This window comes from Kogia breviceps, chromosome 19 (assembly GCF_026419965.1).
Source record: "Kogia breviceps isolate mKogBre1 chromosome 19, mKogBre1 haplotype 1, whole genome shotgun sequence".
Taxonomy (NCBI): domain Eukaryota; kingdom Metazoa; phylum Chordata; class Mammalia; order Artiodactyla; family Physeteridae; genus Kogia; species Kogia breviceps.
This window is the reverse complement of record NC_081328.1, coordinates 11,673,651-11,695,333: the sequence shown is the minus strand read 5'-3', so window position 1 is coordinate 11,695,333 and position 21,683 is coordinate 11,673,651. Positions and strand designations below refer to the sequence as shown.

Sequence of the window (21,683 nt, the reverse complement as noted above, 5' to 3'; positions counted from 1 at the left end):
AGTCTTTCTCTGACTTGTTTCACTAAGTGTAATACCTTCCCGGGTCCACCAAGTTGTTGCAAATGGCAAAATGTCATTGTTTTTTATGGCCGAGTAGTATTCGATTGTATACATATACCACATCGTCTTTGTCTTTATCCATTCATATGTTGATGGTCACTTAGGTCTCCCTTATACTTTAAATCATGTCTAGATTACTTATAATACCTAATACAATGTAAATGCTACGTAAATAGTTGCCAGCATGGCAAATTCCGGTTTTGCTTTTTGGAATTTTATGGAAATTTTTTTCCCGAATATTTTCTATCTGTGGTTGGTTGGCTGAGATGAACTGTATTGCTGAGAGATGTTGTCTTTCTCTAACCTACTCTTCCTGTTGGAAATTTAGATTGTTCCCAGCATTTCATAGTTATGACAACAATGAGCTGGAGACCCTCAAAAGTACAACCTGGCACACGGCTCTGATATTTTCCCCTTGGGATTTCTAGGTCAAAAGGTATGCATATTAAAAAAACCCTTCCTATTGAAGCATAATATACATACAGAGAAGTGCACAGGTTGTAAGTGTGCAGGTTGATGGATTTCCACAGGCTTGACATACCCATGTAAAACCAACACCCAGATCCCCGAACTGGCCATGATCTGCACTCTAGAAGCTTCTTGGAATGAAGGTAATGATTCTGCCGTGAACTGTCAAATTTCCCCCAGCAAAGTGGTATATTGGTCTCCTTGGGGTTTTCTTACTTAAGATGGAAAGACAAACTATGCTTAAAAGCAGAGTGGATGGGGAATTCCCTGGTGGTCCAGCAGTTAGGACTCTGTGCTCTCAATGCCGAGGGCCCGGGTTCAATCCCTAGTCAGGGAACTAAGATCCCACAAGACGAGTGGCGCAGCCAAAAAACAAAACAAAACAAACAAAAAAACCCAACCAGAGTGGATGGAAGAACCATCTGGAGTCAGATACTGAGAGAGAGAGAGAGACCTGGGTTCTACCTCTCTGGGGCAAGACAGACTTACCTTCAGGGTAGAAGAGGTGATCTCAGGACTGGAATCAGCAGTCAGTTTGAGCTCTAAATAGTTTAAGAAGGTTTTAAAGAAATGAGCTTTTGTAGCTTCCAGCCCTCCCCTCCTCCTCTTCTTCTTCATCTTCTTTCTTCTTCTTCTTAGCAAACCATCTGTTTAACACTTTTTCTTTAAATTATAACATGTTCTTGGTAAAAAAAAAAAAAAAAAAAATCAAGCGGCACAGGAGGACATAAAGTGTAAAGTTTCTTCCCCTCGGATTTCCAGTTCCAGTCCCATTCTTCAGAGGTAACCAGTCTTGGGCCATTGCTTATGTTTCCTTCCAGAAATTGTCTAGGCATATGTAAGAATTTACATATTTGTTTAAACTAATGGGATCCTATTATATGAGCTGTTCTGTCTTTTTTAAAAAATTATTTATTTATTTATTTTTGGCTGCGTTGGGTCTAAGTTGCAGCATGTGGGCTCTCTAGTTGAGGTGCTCGGGCTCAGTAGTTGCAGCGTGCGGGCTTAGTTGCCCCGTGGCATGTGGGATCTTAGATCCCCAACCAGGGGTCGAACCCAAGTCCCCTGCATTGGAAGGCAGATTTTTTTTTTTTTTTTTTGTGGTATGCGGGCCTCTCACTGTTGTGGCCTCTCCCTTTGCAGAGCACAGGCTCTGGACGCGCAGGCTCAGTGGCCATGGCTCACGGGCCCAGCCGCTCCACGGCATGTGGGATCTTCCCAGGCTGGGGCACGAACCTGTGTCCCCTGCATCGGCAGGTGGACTCTCAACCACTGCACCACCAGGGAAGCCCTGGAAGGCAGATTCTTAACCACTGGACCACCAGGGAAGTCCCTGTTCTGTGTCTTTTTGTTTTTAATTTCTAAAATAAATTTATTTATTTTATTTGTTTATTTTTGGCTGTGTTGGGTCTTCATTGCCGCACGAGGGCTTTCTCTAGTTGTGGCGAGCGGGGGCTACTCTTCATGGCAGTGCACGGGCTTCATTGCAGTAGCTTCTCTTGTTGCCGAGCATGGACTCTAGGCGCGCGGGCTTCAGTAGTTGCGGCACGCGGGCTCAGTAGTTGTGGCTTACAGGCTCTAGAGCACAGGCTCAGTAGTTGTGGCACATGGGCTTAGTTGCTCTGCGGCATGTGGGATCTTCCTGGACCAGGGATTGAACCCGTGTCCCCTGCATTGGCAGGCGGATTCTCAACCACTGCGCTGCCAGGGAAGCCCCTATTTGTTGCTTTTTTAGTTTTTAGGATATCTTTATGTAGTAACACGTATAAATCCTACCTCCTTCTTTTCAATGGCTACACAGTATTCCATTGTATGCTTCTTCCACAATATCATGAAATGATGGTTATTTGTGTTACTAATTGTATTTGCTTTTATAAACAACGATATAGTTAACATCTGTGTGCATAGATCTTGTCAGCTTGTATGAGTTTATCAGTAGGATAAATCTCTTTTTCTTCTTCTTTTTTTTTGGCCGTGCCACGAGAATTGTGGGATCTTAGTTCCCCAACCAGGGATTGAACCCGGGCCCTTGGTAGTGAAAGCACAGAGTCCTAACCACTGGACCGCCAGGGAGTTCCCCGGATGAATCTCTAAAAACAGAAGTGTTGGCACAAACAGTATGTGCACTTAATATTTTAATAGATCTCGCCAAATATCTACACACTAATGGTGGGGTGCCTGTTTCCTTACGTCCTCACACCATTATCAAGGTTGTTTTTTTTTAACTTATCTGATGGGTAAAAATACTTTATTATTATTTAAAAATAATTTAAAATAATGGTACAGGTTGCAGCTTCTTTAGTTCACAGCCACGTGTTGCTGGGAGTTCTCTTGGTAGACGGTGTTACCAAACAAATCAGAATAAATTGCCCAACTGTCATATGTTGGGGTCCTGCTCTTGGAACTGAGTTTTCACAAGCGCTTCTCTTGTAATTTTTTTGGTCATCATCTTGCTTTTCAGAACTTGTGCAATGGGAAATTCAGTCTGGCCCTTGAGATGGCGTGAGGGGGGAAGTGATCAGGGCACTGTAAATCACAATGCAGATGTGAGATGTCATCGTATCTCCATCCCAAGGTGTAGATTCCCAACCAGTGTGCGTCTGCTGGCTCTGAATACCATGGCACCCTGTTTTCCTGGAGATCAGAGTGTCCTTCTCTGCCACTGTGCTTTGTCCTCACCTGGTTTATAAAGGAAGCAGAGGCTAATCTAGCCTCCCCTTTGAGGCAAGGTCAACTGAAGCCTCCAAAGAGCACGTGACCTGCTCAAGGTGATTCAGTGGTCGAGATAGGAGGAGAGCTGAGCCTTACGGGGTCGGTACTGATGCCAGCTTATGTCGTCTGGAGTGGAGGAGGATCCAGGCTGAATGATCTAGTGCCTGCTTCTCTCAGGACATCTGTTTCCTCAGCTTCCTGTAACTGCCTCATCCCCATGCCTGGGAAGGGAGCTTGTTGCATCTTTTACCTCCTGCTGGTGGCTGTGAGGACAGAGCTGCTGAAGTGGAGGAAACCACACTGTCTCTCCCTTCCCTCCTGCCCCCAAGGGACTGCAGATATGATGGAGGGGCTCCTGGCAGGGCCCTGGGCTGCCTCTCCTCCTCTGATCCCAGCCAGCTTTCTCCGCTCCGTGTTTCTCTAAAATCCAGAGAACTGGGTGGGTTCCCTGGAGCTCTGTCCCGGGGTTGGGGCTGTGGTTGGTACTTGCTCCCTCGACTGGACCAGAAATACCCACAGGCCTCCACCAGGGAAGCTAGGGCATTGTGACTTGGTGACCCAAAGTGGGCCCTTCCTCTGTGGAAGGGCAAGGAGCAACCTCAGGGGAGAAGGATGCGGGCACGTGCTCTTTCCTGCTTCACTGTTGTTCTTTTCTGGCTTTTGAGCTGAGCTTTGCTTTCAGGGCCTTCGTTTCCCCATCTGTAAAATGGGCGTTGCGTGAACTGGGCATTTCTGTAGGTTCCAGAGTCAGTGGGGAAGGTTTGGTCTGATGATGCAGATCATTGTACAGAACAGTGGCTGAGAACTTGGGCTCTGGAGTCAGACCTGGCTCTGCCACCATCACGCAGGTTCCTTAACCTCTCTGTGCCTCAGTGTCACCATCTGTAAAATGGGGATAAAGTGGTGCTATCTCAGAGGTGGTTGTGAGATTGAAAGATCAGTGCTGACCCGTAGTCAACTCACAGTCACAGCGCTGCCCCTGGCCCCCCTGGCCCCATAGCTTGCCCTTATCTCCACCCTGACTGCCCACATGCTGAGTCAGCTGAGGTTTGGGAGGAAGCTGGGCCGTGCTTGGTGGGGCAGGAGGGCTGGGCCTGGCACACAGCATGCTTCTCTTTTCTCTTGACTTGCAGTCCTTCCCAGAGAGCCATGGACTCCTCGCTGCCCACCTCCACCCAGAAGAAGAGGGGTCAGAGAAGGGGCAGCTGGAAGCTGTGTGGGACCGAGGGAGGGTGTGGAATCATAATAGATGGTACATATAACAGCTCCGGTAATGGTATGGGAGCCCTGTGCTGTGTTTACGTTCATTTATAATCTTGTGAGGTTGGTGGCAGCCACCCCCTATTATGGAGGAGGAAACTGAGGCCTAGAGAGGTTAAGTAAGTTGCTGGAGGTCACACAGCTCCAAAGCTTGGGAGGCTGAGCACTGAGGAGAGGAGAGAGGATGAGGCTCTAGAATGACACTCACCTCCCTCCCGAGCTTATGCGGTAAAATTGAAAGCTATCTGGGAACTTCCCTTCTCTTTCTCTGGGCCCTTACTCTGGGGGGCGAAGAGGGCACCGGCCCTTCTGGACTCTCAAGTTCAAGTCCAGGCGGTGAGTTCTGTGCCCTTCCTGCTGATGCAGCCAGGCCATTGCCGCTCCTTGTTCAGGTGTCTGAATCCCATGACTCCGTGTCTTTTGTGGCTGCCGTGCAAGGTGGGAGAATCCAGCCTGGTCCTGAAATGCTCCTCCCCGCCTGGTCCTTGGGCTGCCCTTCTGACCTTCAGTTGCTTGGGCTTGGGCCTGTGTCTCCTCTGGGTCTGTGAACATTTGGCCCAGGTGGCCTCCTACCTGGGTTTTATCTGGGTGTCTTTGCAGACTATGAGGGCCCGAATCAGAGCATCTCTCAGCTGTGTCTTCCCCTAGAATATGTTGGTGGACAGAAAGCACACATGGTCACATGTGTGTACAGATAAGAATAGAAGAAGAAGAAGAAGGCCGGAAGTGTCCAAGCTTACTGTGACTGCAACCCCTCCTCTCTCTCTCACATGGAAGCATGTCAGATGATGTGCTCCAATGATGGGCTCACTAGGAACTCCCTCTAATTGATAAAAAAAAAGTAAGCACTTTGCAAAAGGAATTTGGGCTCTTAGTTATTAGTAGCCCCCACGCCGCCTGGGCTGAGGCTGTGGGCCGTTTCTGGCTTACCCCGGTGCTCCATCCTGTGGTCCAGCAACCCTGGGGAGGAGAGCAGGGAAGCATCGTGGGAGCGAGTCCTACTGGGTCCGATTAGGTCTCCTGCCCACTTCCAAACCAGTCACTGCATCCAGGAGGGTGAAGCCCTGGCTGGCCAGGCCCGGCCAGGTGTCCCCCACTGGGAACAGAGGAAGCACAGGGCCGTCTTGCTCAGAGGGAGGCCAGAAGGGTGCAGGATGCGCAGGACCCAGGGTGTCCGTGGTACCTGCTGAGCACCTCCTGAGTGTGGGGTGGGTGCAGTAGGGGTGACAGATCTGGGTGTGGAGTGGACGTCCAGCGGGAAGCCGGTGGTCTATGCAACCCTAGGGAGCGAACCACTTGATCCTTCCTTTTCTGATGAAGGTGAGGGTGGAGGGTGCAAGCTGAACCAAGGACCACCGGGCCCCTGCTGAGCAGCCAGCTGCCCTGGAGCACAGGACCCCACACTTGCCACCCCAGCCCTGAACTCGGTCAGGACCCTGTGCTGCCCCCAGAGGGCCTGAGGCCCCTTGTGTCCCCTGCTGCGGAGGAGTCAAGAAAATAAAAATGCCTGTGCCCTTTGTCCACAGCCTGGGGGTGGCCCTCTGGCACCACAGAGCGCACCTGACTCCCAGCTCCGGGGAAGGTGGGCCAGTGGGAAGGGCCAATGGTGGAAGCTTCTCCACTGCTTGGTAGGGGCGGGGACCTGGCACCCCGCCTGTGACCCTCTACCCTAGGCTGCTGTATGTATGTGCCGCACTCTTCTACGGGGCTCTCATTAGTGAGCCCCTACCCGGTACCAGGCATGGTCAGCACTGGTGCAGACAGAGATTAGGACTGGCCCGTGGTTCCAGCGGCAAAGGCAAAGACGTGCACATCGGTGCCACCTGCCACCTCTGCCACTGCCGGCAGGAGCTCGGCACTGCTGACCTCTGTCTAGATGTTCAAGGGTATCTGAGCGGTACAGATCTGTGCCTGTGCCTGTGCCTGTGCCTGTGTACGTGAGGGCGCCTTGTAGGCGTGTGTGCGATCTGAGTGTGCGCCTGGGTGCGTGCACGTGTATGTTGACGTGTGTGAGTGTGTGTTTGTATGGGGAGCTGTACGTGCATGAGGTGGATGTGCGGGTGTCTTTGTAAACGTCTGCACGCACCTGCAGGTGAGTGTGCAGTACCTGCGTGCACGTGTGTGCCGGCGTCTGCTGACGTACGTGAGCACGCATGTGCCTAGGTGTGCCCGTGGGTCCTGTGCGTGTATGTGTGCACGTGTGTGTGTGCCCCTGGGCCCACGTGGGTGCACGTGTACTTGTGTCCACACGCGTGCGCGTGTGGGGCAGGTTTATCCGGAACGCCAGAGGCAGAAAGGCCGAGGTCCTGCCTCCGGCAGCCCCAGGGAGTCGGTGTGGGCCCACGTCGGCAGGGCTCCCTGAGCCTTCCAGCCAGGTCTCTCTCCCCCTCCCAGGCACAATCATGGGAATCCTCGGGCCTCCTTGGGTTCCGGGCAGCCTGGGCTGTGTGGGGCAGAGCTGCCAACCCGGGCTGTGGTGCAATCTGCCGGCCGAGCCCCTTCCGGAGCTGCGGGTTCCTCCGGGTGTGGGGAAGCTGCCCTCTGCGACCTCCCCTGCCAGTCTTGGTGCGTCCTGGGGGCAGGACACCCCTCCCACCCCGCGGCCTCACCCACAGGAAGCCGGGCTGGGGGGCAGGCGTTGGGGGAGGTGCCTCGCCGGGCACCCCTCCCTTTGCCGGTGGTGGCTGTCGACCCCGCTGCTCCGAGGCCGCAGCAGTCTTGCCAACAGCCCCGGGGGCATCGCTGGACCAGGGGCCCCTCCGTCACAACCATGTTTGGCAGGAAGCGCAGCGTCTCCTTTGGGGGCTTCGGATGGTGGGTAACAGATGGGAGGGCGGGTGAAGGGGTGGGAGCGAATCTGGCGGTGAAGCCAGGTTGAGCCTGTGGCTGCAGCTGTCCGGAGCAGTGGGGGCTACTTTCAGATGCTTGGGCGGGATGGAGATGGAAGATCCTGTGGGGGCAGCACCGGGCTTTTCCTCACTGTCCCTTGGGTACAATCTTCTAGGGAACTCAGAGGTCGGAGCTGGAGCCAGTGTGAGCGTGACTCTGACTGGTGAACGTGGGCCTCCGTGTCATGTGTTTCCATATACGTGTATGTGCCTCTGCGATGACTGTGCACACGTGTGCATCTGGGACTGTGTGTTTAGGTGTGCACGTCTGTGCGGCCGGGTGTGAGGTGTGTGCCTGGCTGGGCGGTTGTGCCGACGCGCGACCACGTGTGCACTCTGCGTTTCTGAGCGGATGCCGGTCTGCGCCTCGGAGCTTCTGTGCCTATGTGTGCTCTTGTCTGTGCATGTGTGCTATGCTCCTGGCTGGGCCAGCTCTGTGACTGCGTGGCCGGGAGAGCGTGTGGCCTGCCCGGCTTTCGGGCCGTCTCCTTTCCGCAGGGGTGAGCAGTGAGAGGACGGGGCAGGCCTGTCGCCAGGGGCCCCTCCCTGCCCTCCCCCTACAGCCAGTCTGAGTAGCTGGGGCTGTGCTCCAGCCTCTTGTTGCTAAGTTTCTGTCTGGGACAAAGGAGAGGCTCTTTCCTCCCTATGGGGCCATCAAGTGGGGAAACTGAGGTCAAAGACTTGTCTCTGGTTACCAGCTGCCGGCAGCTTCTCCTCAGCTGGGGAACGGGGTCTGGTGGTTTTCATTATCAGTTTCCTTTCAGCTTCTAGGCTTGGAGCATTGTCAAAGAAGAGGTTCCCACTGCTAAGGGGGGGAGGGTGGCCCGGGCTGTCCTGGTGTGGAAGCTGGGTGGCCAGTAGTGGGGGGCATGAGAGGCAAAGGAGAGTGGAAGAGAGCACAGGGGCTGCAGGACATGGGATGGCAGAGCTTCCTGGTGGGGCTGGAGGGTTAGGGTGGCTACCACGCGGGGATGGCTTTCAGCAGGGAAGGGATATTGCAGCTGTTTGAGGGCTAGATTACAGATCCCTGGAGCCCTGGTCCACTCCAGACAGCGAAAAGAATCTTGGGTGGCATTTTCAGAGCTCCGTTGGACGCCAGGGTGGATGTCCACGAGCACTGGTGGACAAGGTGATGAGAATTAATGAGATGGGGCAGGGGAGGGGGGAGAGAGGTGGCACCCAGAAGAGCCTGGGGACCTTGGTTTCCTGAAAGGGGAAAGCTCAGCGTCACAGTGCTGCCCTATCTCCCCATCTCAGCCCTGCCAAGCCACAGACCCTGCCCTCCGAGGTCACACCCCTGTGGGAGCCCGGTTGACTGAGGAGGTGTGGACGTGGGTCCCGGGACCGGGGCTGCTGTGGCCCAGAGAGTTGGCGGGTGGCGGGTGGCGGGTGGCGGGTGGTAGGGTGAGAGGGCGTGCTAGGAACCCTGGGTTAAGGTGCTGCTACTCTTCTGCTCTTTGAGGAACCCAGATGGGACACCACTTCCTCTCTCCAGGTCTCAGTTTCTCCATGTGTAAATGGGGAATTTCTGCCTTACCCACAACAAAAGGCTGTTGTAAGAATTAAAAAAGATTCCTTGGGAAAATAGAAAATGTAAGGGCCTATTGATAGGGGTTCCAGTTGGGTTGCCCTGGGTGACAGATGTTGTAGCAGAGTGCGGGGGTCTGCTCCTGGATCCACCTTACTCCCATTCAGTGAGTTGCATGGGAGAGGAGGAGGATCTCCATACCAGAGGGGGTTAGGAACCCAGTGAGACCCCTGGAAGGGGTGGAAGCACCTTGGTGCCTCGTGGAAGCACCAAGGAAGGGGCCGAGGGGGCCCGTGGGGAAGAAGCCGGGAGGAGCGACCTGGGCCAGGAACCTCGGGTGTGGCTTATTCTGCTGTTGGGAACTGAGATCAGAAGCTGCTGGGAGTTTACTCCGGGTGGAAGGATCCCACTCCCCAGCTCAAGGGCTTGGTGCTGACTCGTGATTGCTGGGGCAGCTCTGCGTCCTCACCGTGTGGCCCCTGACACGGCTCCCCTCCTCCCCGGGACCCCAGTAGTTGCGTGTATGGGGAGCTTGTGGCAGAGCTGAGCTGCTGGACAGAGGTGGCTATAAGAACTTTCCAGGGTTTCAAGCCTCCTGGAGGTGGTGGTGATTTTGGTGGCATTAATGGCAATGGTGACATGCCGCAGTGGTGACACTGATGCTGATGTGACCCTGGTATTTGTGACCCCTAGACAAGAGGAGACAGAGAGTGGGAATCTCGCCTACCTTTCTGTCTCTGGAGAGAGGAAGGGGCCTCTTTTACCAGCCATAAGGGCTGGCATATGCAGAGGGTAAAAATAGAAGCCTAGCAGCCCTGCCTTGTCTTCCAGCAAGGGTAGGCGCAGGCTGGGGTGGAGTTGCTGGCTGCCTGGACAGTCTGCCGCAAACGTGATCTTCCGGGCTCTGGGCTCCTGTGCCCGACAGACCCCACCTCCTGTGCACCCTGGCGCCTGCTGTCAGGTTCTGTCTCAGGAATGGCTTATGCCTTCTTAGAGGAACTGGCAGCTGCCAGAGCAGGAGGTCCCTGTTGTTGGAGGCTGTGGCGTCTCTCTAAAGCAGAATCCCAGGAAATGTCCATGCATTGATTGTCCAGCCACTGTGACCCATGAGGCTGGGTTGCAGGGTCCTCTTGTGGAGCTTGGGTAACGAAAGGAGAGATGGCATACAAAGCGCTTTAGATTCCTGGGTCTGGAGTCAGATACTGGGACCCAGACTGGGCCAGTGATTGTATCCTCCCGAGCCTGTTTCCTCATCTCTAAAATAGGGAGAATAACAGGACCCATCTCACTGGGGTATGAGTGGCTCCAGCCCTCCCAGAGCTCCCAAGTCCTCCCTTTCTGGGCTGGAGGAGAACTTCCTTCCTCCTGAAGCAACATTGTCCAGGGCCCTGCGGGGCTGGTGGTCTGGGCTGGCCCCAGGACCTGTCCCCTGCAGGGGCTAGGTGGGAGCCTTCAGCCCTGGCACTAACGGCAGCCCTTGCTTTTCTCTTGGCAGGATCGACAAGACCATGCTGGCGAGCCTGAAGGTCAAGTAAGTAGCCACTTCCTGTTACGTAAAGGTCAGAGGTAATGGCAGGTGGAGCTCTTCTGGGGCCCTCAAACCTCCTGGTTGTGGAAAACGTGAGCGGGACTGTTGCATTTGTCAGATTCTCTGTCTCAGTCCAGGGGCTTGTGGACTTGGAGGAGGCTGGACTGGGCTCTTGATTCCTGAAGTATCCGGGAAAAGGCAGATGCTGGGAAGCAAGCAGGGGCACCAGTGTGGTGTAAATGTGCATAGCAGTGAAACTTTCAGGCCACAACTCAAGGGTGTAAGAAAGATAATTGTATTTTCCATCACTTTAATTTTTATATTGTAATTTTCCATCACTTGTAATCATTTTAATTTTATATATAATTTTTATAGCCCCAGTCCCAAGAGGCTTTTTTTTTTTTTTCTTTTTCGCTGCACTGCACAGCATGCAGACTTCCCCAACCAGGGATCGAACCCATGTCCCCCTGCAGTGGAAGTGTGGAGTCTTAAGCACTGGACCGCCAGGGAAGTCCCAGGCTGTCTTTCTGACATTCCCACCTACCTGGAAAATTGTGCCACACAGTTCTAGGACCTGGCAAAACACCCCAGTGTGTGTGTGTTTGTGGGTGGTCATCAAGTCATCTATTACCAGACATCCGTCATCCTGATCAGCCTGGCCTTGAGGCTCTCTGAGAATTCCAGCACCAGATTCAGGGTCTGGAGACTGATTGTCTGCCTCGGTTTACCACGTGTCTGCTCGTCTGTCTGGGGAGCCCTGAGCAGACACCCCTTTGTCCTAGAACCTCTGACTGCTCCTCTCTCGTCACCTTCGTTCTTCTCCCTCTGTGTTTCTGGCCAAACCATTTTGCCTGCATCTGGATCCTCTTTCCCCCTCGAGACTTAACAAAAGTCGGTTCCCAGCTGCATCCCTCCCTTGGGCAATGAGCAATGACCAACCACCTTCTCCAATTTAGTGAGTTAGAAAGGAGGGGAGTTTTAGGAGGGAGAAACAGCATTGGTCACTAGGTCAAAATATCATCCTGCAACACGTGAATTGGCTCAAGCATGAAAAGTTCCTCTACTAAGTGTCCTCCTTTGGAGGCAGCCCCTCCTGCTTGTAACTCCCCCATCTCAGCGGAAAGGTTTTCCAGGCTGGCCTCTCTCTGCCATGCCATTTAGTTGCCAGCACTGACTGTGCATCTCCTGGGTACACTTCCCTGGGCAGAGCACAGCCAGTCTTGGGAGTTGGCATCTAAGGGGGGGGGGGTCAAAGCAAGGAAGCTTCCCACTCAGGTTTGTTTTGCTCAGAAGGGAGAGGGTGGGCAGTTAGCAGGGCAGGGATGGATGGAAAACTGTCCCTGCCCTCTGAGAGCTTTCAGTCTCTCTGTAGAGTTGATGCCAGGGATGTAGTGGGAGCAATCTTGGAAGACTGCCAGGAGGAGGTAGCGTCTAAAGTAGCTCTTAAAGATGGGGCGGGGGCTTCCCTGGTGGCGCAGTGGTTGAGAATCCGCCTGCCGATGCAGGGGACACGGGTTCGTGCCCCGGCCCGGGAAGATCCCACATGCCGCGGAGCGGCTGGGTCCGTGAGCCATGGCCACTGAGCCTGCGCGTCCGGAGCCTATGCTCCGCAACGGGAGAGGCCACAACAGTGAGAGGCCCACGTACCACAAAAAAAAAATAAATAAATTAAAAAAATAAAGATGGGGTGGGACAATGGGCCTGTCCGTGCCTGTGCTGATTGGTGTGGGGTGTGCATCAGGGCAGTCCAGCGTTTAGGGCAAGTCACTCTTGGGCAACACACTTAACTTCTCTGGACTTCAGTTTCCGTATCCTTTGTCCAGTGGGTACAGCGATGTCTGGCCTTCCTAGAGCTTCCTATGTGTGTATTGCATGAGATGCTAGGTAGGAAGCTGAGTTACTAAGGGGTGTAGAGTGGTAGGAGTGGGTTTTTTTGGTACCGTCTTGGGACATCTAGTTCAATTTCACAAGCGTTTATTGAAGGCCTGCTTGTTTTAACTAGTAAAGATGATACATGTAACCTGCAAAGGAACTAGTTACAAGGTGGAGTGAAAGGCTGGGGGCATGGGCCAGTGTTGAGATTGGGACCCCAGTGGGCTCTCTGGGTATGTGGGGGACAGTCTGAGGTCTTAGGCCTTGGGGAGGTGGTGTTGAGAGGGTTGTTAGGGACAGTGTGTAGGACTGTGTTCCTACTTATACTTGGTTAAGATTCTTTTGATAGCAAGAAACAAAAACCCAGTGTAATCTGGTTAAGCAAAAGATGGAGTTTATGGAAAAAAATCCCAGGTGCCTCAGGGAACCCAAGGGGAGGAGGTGGAGCTAGAGCTCAGGGGGCGTTGAACAGGAACTGGAAATGAATCCCCATCAAAATCCCAGCTTCCTTCCTTGCAAAAATTGATAAACTGATCCTAAAATTCTTATGGAAATTCAAGGATAATCTTGAAAAAGAACAAAGTTGGAGGACTCTACTCCATGAGCTCAAATTTACTACCAAGTGACAGTAATCAAGAGAGTTTGTTAATGGCATAGAGATAGACATACAGATCAATGGAATAGAATTCAAAGTCCAGAAATAAACCCTTACATTTGTGGTCAATTGATTTTCAACAAGTACAATATGTCATGACAATTCAATGGAGAAAAATAGTTTTTCAACAAATGGTGCTGGGACAACTGATAGCCACATGCAAAGGATGAAATTGAATCCCTGTCTCACACCGTATACAAAAATTAACTCAAAATGGATCAAAGACCTAAATGTAAGAGCCCAAACTATCAAACTCTTAGAAGAAAACATAGATGAAAATTTTGGGGCCTTGGATAAGGCAATGGTTTCTTAGATATGATACCAAAAGCACAAGCAACAAAAACAACAAGAACATCAAATTGATTAATTGAACTTCTTCAAAATTAAAAACTTTTGTGTTACAAAGGACACCATTAGGAAAGTAAAAAGACAATGCACAGAATGGGAGAAAATTTTTTTTTTTTTTTTTTTTTTGCGGTACGCGGGCCTCTCACTGTTGTGGCCTCTCCTGTTGTGGAGCACAGGCTCCGGACGCGTAGGCTCAGCGACCATGGCTCACGGGCCCTGCCGCTCCGCGGCATGTGGGATATTCCCGGGCCGGGGCACGAACCCGTGTGCTCTGCGTCGGCAGGCGGACTCTCAACCACTGTGCCACCAGGGAAGCCCGGGAGAAAATATTTTAAAATCACATATCTGATAAGGGACTCATATCTAAAATATATAAAGAACTCTAACAACTCAATAATACAAAGACAAAAAGAATTAAAAAATGGGCAAAGACTCTGAATAAACATTTTTCCAAAGAAGTTATATAAATGGCCAATGAGCACATGAAAAGATGTTCAACGTCATTAGCCATCAGGGAAATGCACATCAAAGCCACAGTGAGATACTACTTCACACCCACTAGAATGACTATAATTAAAAAGACAGATAATAACAAGTGTAGGTGAGGATGTAGAGAAATTGGAAGCCTTACACGCTGCTGGTGGGAATGTAAAAGGGTGCAGCTGCTTTGGAAAACAATTTGGCAGTTTCTCAAAAGGTTAAACATAGAGTTACCGTATGACCAGCAACTCCATTCTTAAGTATACATCCAAGAGCAATGAAAACATATGTCCATAGGGAAACTTGTACGTGAATGTTCATAGCAACATTATTAATAATAGCCCCAAATGGAAATAATCCAAATGCAAAGATACAGTCTTCTTTTTGGGGTGATGAAGATGTTCTGGGACTAGTTCGTGGTAATGGTTGTACAACCTTGTGAATATACTGAAAACCATTGAATTATAGACCTAGAAATGGTGAATTCTATAGTAAATAAACTACATCTCAATAAAACTGTAAAAAAAAAAAGAGGGAATCTGATTGGCCCAGCATGGTCCAATCAGTTTAGCTGGAGAGATGGGGTTTATGGATAAAATATGTCTGCTGCAGCCACCTCTCTCTGTGGGAGGGGTTCGTTCTCAGAGAAGAAGGATGAGTTGTGGGCTGAGCAGATACCATAGGAGGTTTTATCCCATCACCCCCATGACTCTTAGGACAAAAAGGAACATCAGTAGCTGCTCCCTCATTCTCCTCCCGGCTAATACCTAAGAAGAAATTCTGCCTGGGTGCCCAGGATATGGCTCTGCTTACTGACAGGTCCTTAGGCAGCCAACTGCATGTGCTAGGGCTCTTCCAGGTACCCAGATGCTGCCTTCCTTTGGCTTCTGCTGGGTAAGACATCTTTCTGTACTAATGCAGCCCATTGGCTTCGCCACTGAGCACCAGATACCCCTGGACTGCAGCCCATGCTCCTGATTGCCTCAGCTCCTTCCCCAGGGACCTGGTGTCCTTGACACGAAGACAGTCAGCCATACAATTCCTGGAAGTGTTCCTGAGCTATGCAGCTCCGAAGGTGGGGGGTTCTGGCACCACCCTTATTGAGCACTTACCATGTGTTCGCTTTTCATCACACAGTCTCCCTGAGGTTTCACAAGCATCTCGGGAAGCAGCTACCATTACTGTCTGCATTTTACAGAAGAGAAAGGGAGGCTTGGGAGGTTAGGAAACTTGGTCAAGGTCATCAGGGAGTAGGTCATGCAGTTGGGATTTGAATCCAGGTCTGTACTTCATGGCTGGTTCAGTCCAGCCTGGAGCTAAATAGTTCTCAGCACCTCTTTCCGCCCTACTTTCCCACTCTTTTCCCGATTCAGATAGAGTCTGGTGCTTTGGCCCCAGAATGCACCCCTGCCTCCACAACACTGTGGATGGGAGGGCCCAGCCCCCTGCTGGAGGCCCAGGTTGAGAGGGGTCTGGGGTACCTGAATGATGAAGAAGACCCTCACAGGCAAGGGGTGCTGGGGGCCTGGAGCCACACAAGAACACTGGATAGGGGGGTGGTGGCAGCACATACAGGAGGAAAAATTGGGAGGCGGAGACTAACAAATTGTTAACCTCTCCAAGCCTCAGTTTGCCCATCTGTAAAGTGGGAGGGTTGGGCTGGTGCCCAATCTGCTTTCTTCTAGCTTTGACTTTCTGGGAGTTCACCTTCGTGCCTTTTGTCCTTTTGCATTTCTCTCAGGACCTTGATGATGGTAGGTGCTCGCTGTTGACTAAGCAAATGCACGCACGAATGAATGAGGGTCTTTGAGAGCAGAGGTTCTGCATACTTCATCTCTGGCTCCCCAGAGCCTGACACCATGCTTGGCATATAGCAGGTTCTCAGTCTATATTTGCTGGATGAATTAATTCTGGGTCATCATGGTTAGCCCATCACATGAGATGGAGGGCTGGAGAGAAAGAGGCAGGGACAGCAGCTGGGGAACGCCCCTTCGCCAGCCTGGTCCCAGGCCAGCTTGGGATACGGTCTATATTGCAGTGGTTGAACCATAGTCTGACTGGATTCCCACAGGGGGAACCTAGGTTGGCAGGGCCGTGTGTTTGCTCATGGAGGTCCTTGAAGCAGCATCCAGAGGGGACAACCTGAACTGGGAGCCTCTGATACTTTTCTCCACTCTTTTTTTTTTGCTGCCCCTTGCTCTCCCTCTCAGAGACTCCTGCTTCTTTGCTAAAGAAAGAGGTGTGTGTGTGTGTGTGTGTGTGTGTGTGTGTCTGCTGCATGGGCTGGTAAGCCATGCTCCAGCCATCTGAGATGACTGTGATACACACGCACTGGCCATCGTGGGACTGCGTGAGCATGGAGATGATTCAGTGCAGCCTGTCTCTACTGCTGGGGTAGGGCATCCTGCACATTCCTGATGACCGGGAAGTTAGAACCCATTGCCCTGAAGGGAAAAGAATCCAACTTTTTAATTGATGGTCCCTGCTCCTGGTCACTAGAAGTGGGCATCTCTAAATGGAGAGAAAGTGCATAAGAGGGCCCAGGGGTCACTGTGCCGTCTTATTTCTTCCTCAGGAGAAGGAGGGAGAGGGCCTGGAGGAACTGTCTTCCCAGCAGCCTGGCTGGGGCAGCATTTCAGCTGTCCTGTGGTTTTGTCAGAAGACACCACACAGCCATCTGTACTCTAGGTTTCAGATTATTCACCAGCTAAGATTTAAAATCTTAGCAGGGAGGTGGGCACAGAGGGCAGCAGCAGACGCTGTGTCTCAGCGTCACTTCCCTTTGGCCCTGGGGTCCCTGATGGCAGCTGCTGGAGCCATCGTCCATGCAGGATGGGGGCTTGCCACATCTAGAAAGCTCAATTTCTTGCTATGTCACAGCCCTTTTAAACCCAGGGCTTCAGTCCCCATCCTGTGAGGATTACGTACAAAATCTGGGTGATTACAGACATCTGCCTCTGCAGGTTCTCTTGGTGTTGTTGGCAAGGCTCCATTCTCAGGGGGTGCGGGGAGAGCAGAGTCAGGGCCCAGGCAGCTGTGCGCCAAGTCTCTGTCTCTGCCTCAGCTTTTCCAGCCCTACCAGAAAGCCCATCCCTCCACCGTCTACCCCTTGATTCCGATGTAATGGCCTTTTTTTTTTTTTTTTTTTTTTTTGCCTGCATTGCAGCACGTGGGATCTTAGACCAGGGATCGAACCCACAACCCGGCATTGGAAGCACAGTCTTAACCACTGGACCACCAGGGAAGTCCCTATAATGGCTTTTTTTCATGCATCAGTTGAGGGTCTCGATCACCAATTTACTTCTCCCATCTTTGACCACCAGGTCTTTGCTTACTGTGGATTACGAGACTCCTTGAGGCACAAAGATGTTTTAGAAGCTGAGGCTGCCCCATCTGAGTCAGCTCATCTCCTATATATCTAGGGTGTCTGCTGAGTTTGCTGGGGTTGCCAAAGGCAGGGGGAACTTGATGTTTTATGGGGTTAGACGGCTGAATCAGTTAAGCTCACATTTATTGGGTACCTGCATTCGAAGCCCAGTGCTGGGTGCTGGGGCTGGTGGGGAAGCAAAGATGAAAAAGACACAGTCTCGGGACTTCCCTGGTGGGGTAGTGGTTACGAATCCTCCTGCCAGGGCAGGGGACACGGGTTCAATCCCTGGTCTGGGAATGATCCAACATGCTGCGGAGCAGCTAAGCCCGTGCGCCACAACTACTGACGCCTGTGCTCTAAAGCCCGTGAGCCACAACTACGGAAGCCCGCGTGCCTAGAGCCCGTGCTCCGCAGCAAGAGAAGCCACCGTAATGAGAAGCCTGCGCACCGCAATGAAGAGTAGCCCCCGCTCGCCGCAACTAGAGAAAGCCTGCGCGCGGCAACAAAGAAAAAAAAAAAAGACACAGTCTCTGCTCATGAAAGCTTATAGTCCCATAGAGACAGACAGACAGACAGTTGCAATGGAATGTGACAAGTGCTAACAGAGATGTCCTCAGAGAGAATGGAGGAGGGCTTCCTGGAGATTTGATGATGCCTCAGCCATCTCCAGAGGTGAGCGAGGCCAGCCCGGAGAGGAGAGAGGCAGCCGGGGCAGCAGCAACAGCGCATAGGCAGTGAGGTGTGAATGGCGTGGCCTGGGAGGGACCTGGGTGCGGTTATGACACCAGACAGATCACTGGGTGTGACTGCGGGGTCAGGCCGGGCCACGTCCAGGAGTGTCGGAGGGCTGTGTGGAGGGCTGGGCTTGCCCCTCTGTGTGGCCCGGAGCCATGGAAAGGCTTTAAAAGCAGGAGAGTAACGTGGCCAGATTTGAGTCTGAGTGCCCCGCTGGCTGCCATCTGCTGACTCATTGGAGAGGCTGGAGGCCAGAGCAGGGCCAGTGGGGTTGGGGAGAGTGGAGAGCTCTTGAGGAGGCGGACTCCCCAGCCTGGAGCTGGTTTGGATGTAGGAGGTGGGAGCAAGGGGAAGGGTCCGGGTGAAGACTCAAGTTTCTGGGTGAGCCTCTGAGTGGATGTTGGTCCCGTGTACGGAGACGGGGAGTTTGGGCAGCTTGGGGTAGAGGGAGAGAGTAAGGCTCTGAATATACAGTCTCTGCTCCTCCTTTCCCCTCTCCCCTCCCAAGTGGCCGGCTTAGGTCCTCACCTTTATACCTACCCCCCCACCCTCCCACAGAAGGGTACAGAGGAGAGAAGCAGCATCCTGAGGGGTGAAGGAGGTGGTCGGCCGCCGGGGAAGCAGGCTGGGCAGTGCCCTCTCCCTGGCCTTGCAGGCAGAGCTGGCGGTGGTCCCAGGGGCTCTGCACTCCCCCTCCCCCGCAGCTCCAGGTGTGCCTTGGCAGGTGAGCACCAGGTGAGCCCTAGCTGGGGCCACTGCTCTTGTAACCGACAGCTGGCCACATGGGACGTGCAGGGAACCCACTTCCAAGACATGTTCCAGGTGGGGCTGAGGGGAACATCCCTGTTTTTGTCTAAAGTATCAGCCCTGGTTCATTGATTCTTTAGGATGATCCCTGAGCCTGAGAACAGTGCTGGCGCGTGTAGGTGTGTGTCGGCGTGTGTGCAAGCTTGCCTGTTCAGGTGGACATGAGCTTTGAGGGCCCATGTGGGTGACTGTGTGGTGTCTTTTTTGGCTTAAGCGAGTTCCTATGGTAACCACGAACATGCCTGTTTTGGGATCTGGAGTCGTGGGGTGTGAGTGGCTACGGGGAGAAGCAAGGCAGGCGGGTGCTTAGCCGGCGTTTGGGCTGTGGCCTGATTTCATTGCCAGGCACTGGGGGAAGCACCTAAAGGTGCCATTGCCAGGCAGCAAGGTCTGCAAACCCCAGGGATTTGTGTGCTCCTGGCCCTCATCCTGGCCGGTCCCCATCATGCCCAGGAAGCCCTGGTGAGTCCCTGTTCTGATTTCTTGATGGACAAGCAGCTCCCTCGACCAGGTCTGGTGGGTATCTGATGACAGGCAGCAGGGAGCTGGTTGGCAGCTCTGGCCAGTCAGTACTGGGCATTGGGGCTCTTCTGAGACGGGTGCGGGACGGTGGGCAGGAGGGGCTCTGCTTATTCCTGGGGCCCCGTGGGGGGTTTTCCTTGTGGCTGGTGAGCTGAATGGTTCTTGTTGATCCCGTGGGACAGGGCTAACGGGGACAAGGGCAGGGACGTGGGGAAGCAGGATGCAGATGGGGCAGCCTGTGGCCTGCCAGCCCAGGTCCAACTATCCTGGGGGGCCCCCCTCACTCCAGTTCCCTGAAAGTCCTTGTGGATGCTCAGGGCTCTGGCCATGCCCTTGAGCTTCTTCAGAGGCCTGCTGGCCTGTCCTGGATGGGAAGTCTCAGGGTCCTGTGGGGAGGAGGCCAGAGGGCTCCGCCTTGCTCACTGGGAGCTGGATTTCGCCAAGGCTAGGGGAGAATTGCTCCCACTGGGCTTTGGCGAGAGGCTTTGACTCCACATGCTGTGCATGCCTTGTGCTTCCTGTCCACACACTGTGGACCCTTTGGGTGTGTCAGGACCCCTGCATCCTCTTGGAGAGGCTCCTGATGGACAGGTGCCCAGGAAACACTCAGGTGTCTGGAGTTGGGGGAGTGCTTGCTTCTATCGCCTTCCTCCTGCTGGTTCCTCTGGGGCTGGGAGCAGGGAGTGGGGATGGGGGAGTCACGAGGGGATGTAATGGCCCCTCTGACTTGTGCTGGGTGCCCCGCTCAGGAGCTAGCTGCTCCCCCTGACTCTGAGGGGGTGCTGGGTGAGGCTGTGCTGGGATGGGGGCTGTGTGGCAGGGGTTGCTGGGGGCTGTGGTCCTGAGGAAGGGCAAGGGGAACAAGGAAGTAGACGTTCTATGCTTTTTCCAGACCATCTCGGCCTTCCCTCTCTGGAAGAGTCTAGAGCCTAATCCCCAGCACCTTTCCTCAAGGGGAGCCTTGAGGAGAGATCCCCAGATCTCTGGAGTCTGTGAATCTTAGGGCTTGAAATAAAAAGGTCAAATTAGCCACTATGTGAATCCCTTGTGCCCCTCAAACGAGTCACCCAGCCTGATCTTGGTTACCTCCAGTGACGGGGAGCTCATTATCTTGTAAGGCTGCCTATTATATTGCAATACAGCTCTGACTGTTCAAAGCTGACCATTGTTTTCATCTGGAATTTCTGTAATTGCTACCGCTTGGTTGCTCATCTTTCACCCCTAAACAAGGCTAATAATCCTGCTTTCTCCTGAGAGCCCCTCAGAATTTGGAAGGTGGCTCCTGTTCCCTGAGTCATCTGTGCCCCTGGCGGGTCATCCCTGGCCTCTTTGGCTCTGTTTGGGATTTCTCACTGCCTGGCCTGATCTTTGTTGGAAGTGTTCAGGTTTTCTAGGCTTCATTTCAAAGCCTGGCCAAAGGGATTGGCCCTGGGCAGCCCGCAGGAGCCTGATGGACATGAGGATGGACAATGAGAGATCAAGGGCTTCAGCCTTCTTGTTTACAGATCAGTACACTGAGACCCCAAGTGGGGATGTTCCTAACTTGAGACGGCCCAGCTCGAAGGCAGTGGGTGCAGGACCAGGACACAGGAGGTCGGCTGTTGGCCTCTGTGCAGTGCCTGGCCCCTTTCCTGCTTTCCTGTCAGCTCCTCCATCTTCACCACTTTCTGATTTAGGACCTGGTCTCTTCTTCCTGAAGACAGACTTGATGCCTGCAGGGGTCTGGCAGGGCCTAGTACAACTGCCAGGCGGGGCCTGGGGGCACCAGCAAGCACACATCTGTGCTCTGCAGGAATGCCACCTGTCTCCCCAGATCTCCTGCGTTACAGGAGAAGCTGGAAATCTGGAGTTTTGGGCAACATCTTGACAACTAGCTTAAGAATTAAAAAAAAAACCAAAGCCATATGTAACCCATCCTGCAGGCCAGATTCACCCCACCTGTGCGCCACTTCTGCTCCATTTGTGTCAGCCCTGCGGGTCTCAGCTCCTATCTCCCTGTGGCCTACTCCCTGGTCCCTTCTCGCCGATTCACCCCTTCCCTGGTCCTCTCACCACTGCCTTCAGCCACTGAGTGGTCATTTCCTGCTCTGGCTCCAGACTGGACTCACTCTCAGTTAATCTTTTTTCTCTTCCTAATCCAGTTCTTTCTCTCTCACTGGGTTGTGAAGCCCCCGGGTCACGGGGATTGGTCCTCTCCTGCCCTCCTCCCGGTTCAGGCCCATTATCTCCTGCCCAGATGGTGACAAAGGCTCTAGAATTAACCTCCTCCTCGGGCCTCCGCCAACTCGAATTCATCATCCCCCACAGCCATCTCTAACTGCTCCAAGGAGGCCCATATCCACAGCACCCATGGTAGACTTTGTTAGTCCTGATTCTGCATGGGCTTGTCCCTGGGACCCTGGTTGGGGACTGGACCGTCTGTTTTTTTTTTTTTTTTTTTAAATTAACTA

General features: G+C 53.0%; 1 protein-coding gene across 7 annotated transcripts in view; it reads left to right on the top strand.

Moving 5' to 3' along the window:
• Nucleotides 1–21,683, top strand: part of RAP1GAP2 (RAP1 GTPase activating protein 2) — a 224,809-nt gene that overhangs the window by 32,790 nt on the left and 170,336 nt on the right. For 5 of the 7 annotated variants that reach the window (XR_010838343.1, XR_010838344.1, XM_067022130.1 and 2 more), the window contains one exon: nucleotides 10,412–10,447. Coding sequence is in view for 4 of the 7 variants with exons in the window: in XM_067022130.1 (XP_066878231.1) it covers nucleotides 10,412–10,447 (36 nt within the window). In the remaining 3 variants the exon portion in view is untranslated. Of the gene's footprint in view, nucleotides 1–10,411; nucleotides 10,448–19,000; nucleotides 19,174–19,203; nucleotides 19,228–21,683 lie in introns of those variants that run through there. The other 2 variants (XM_067022133.1, XM_067022135.1) reach the window with 2 other exon arrangements.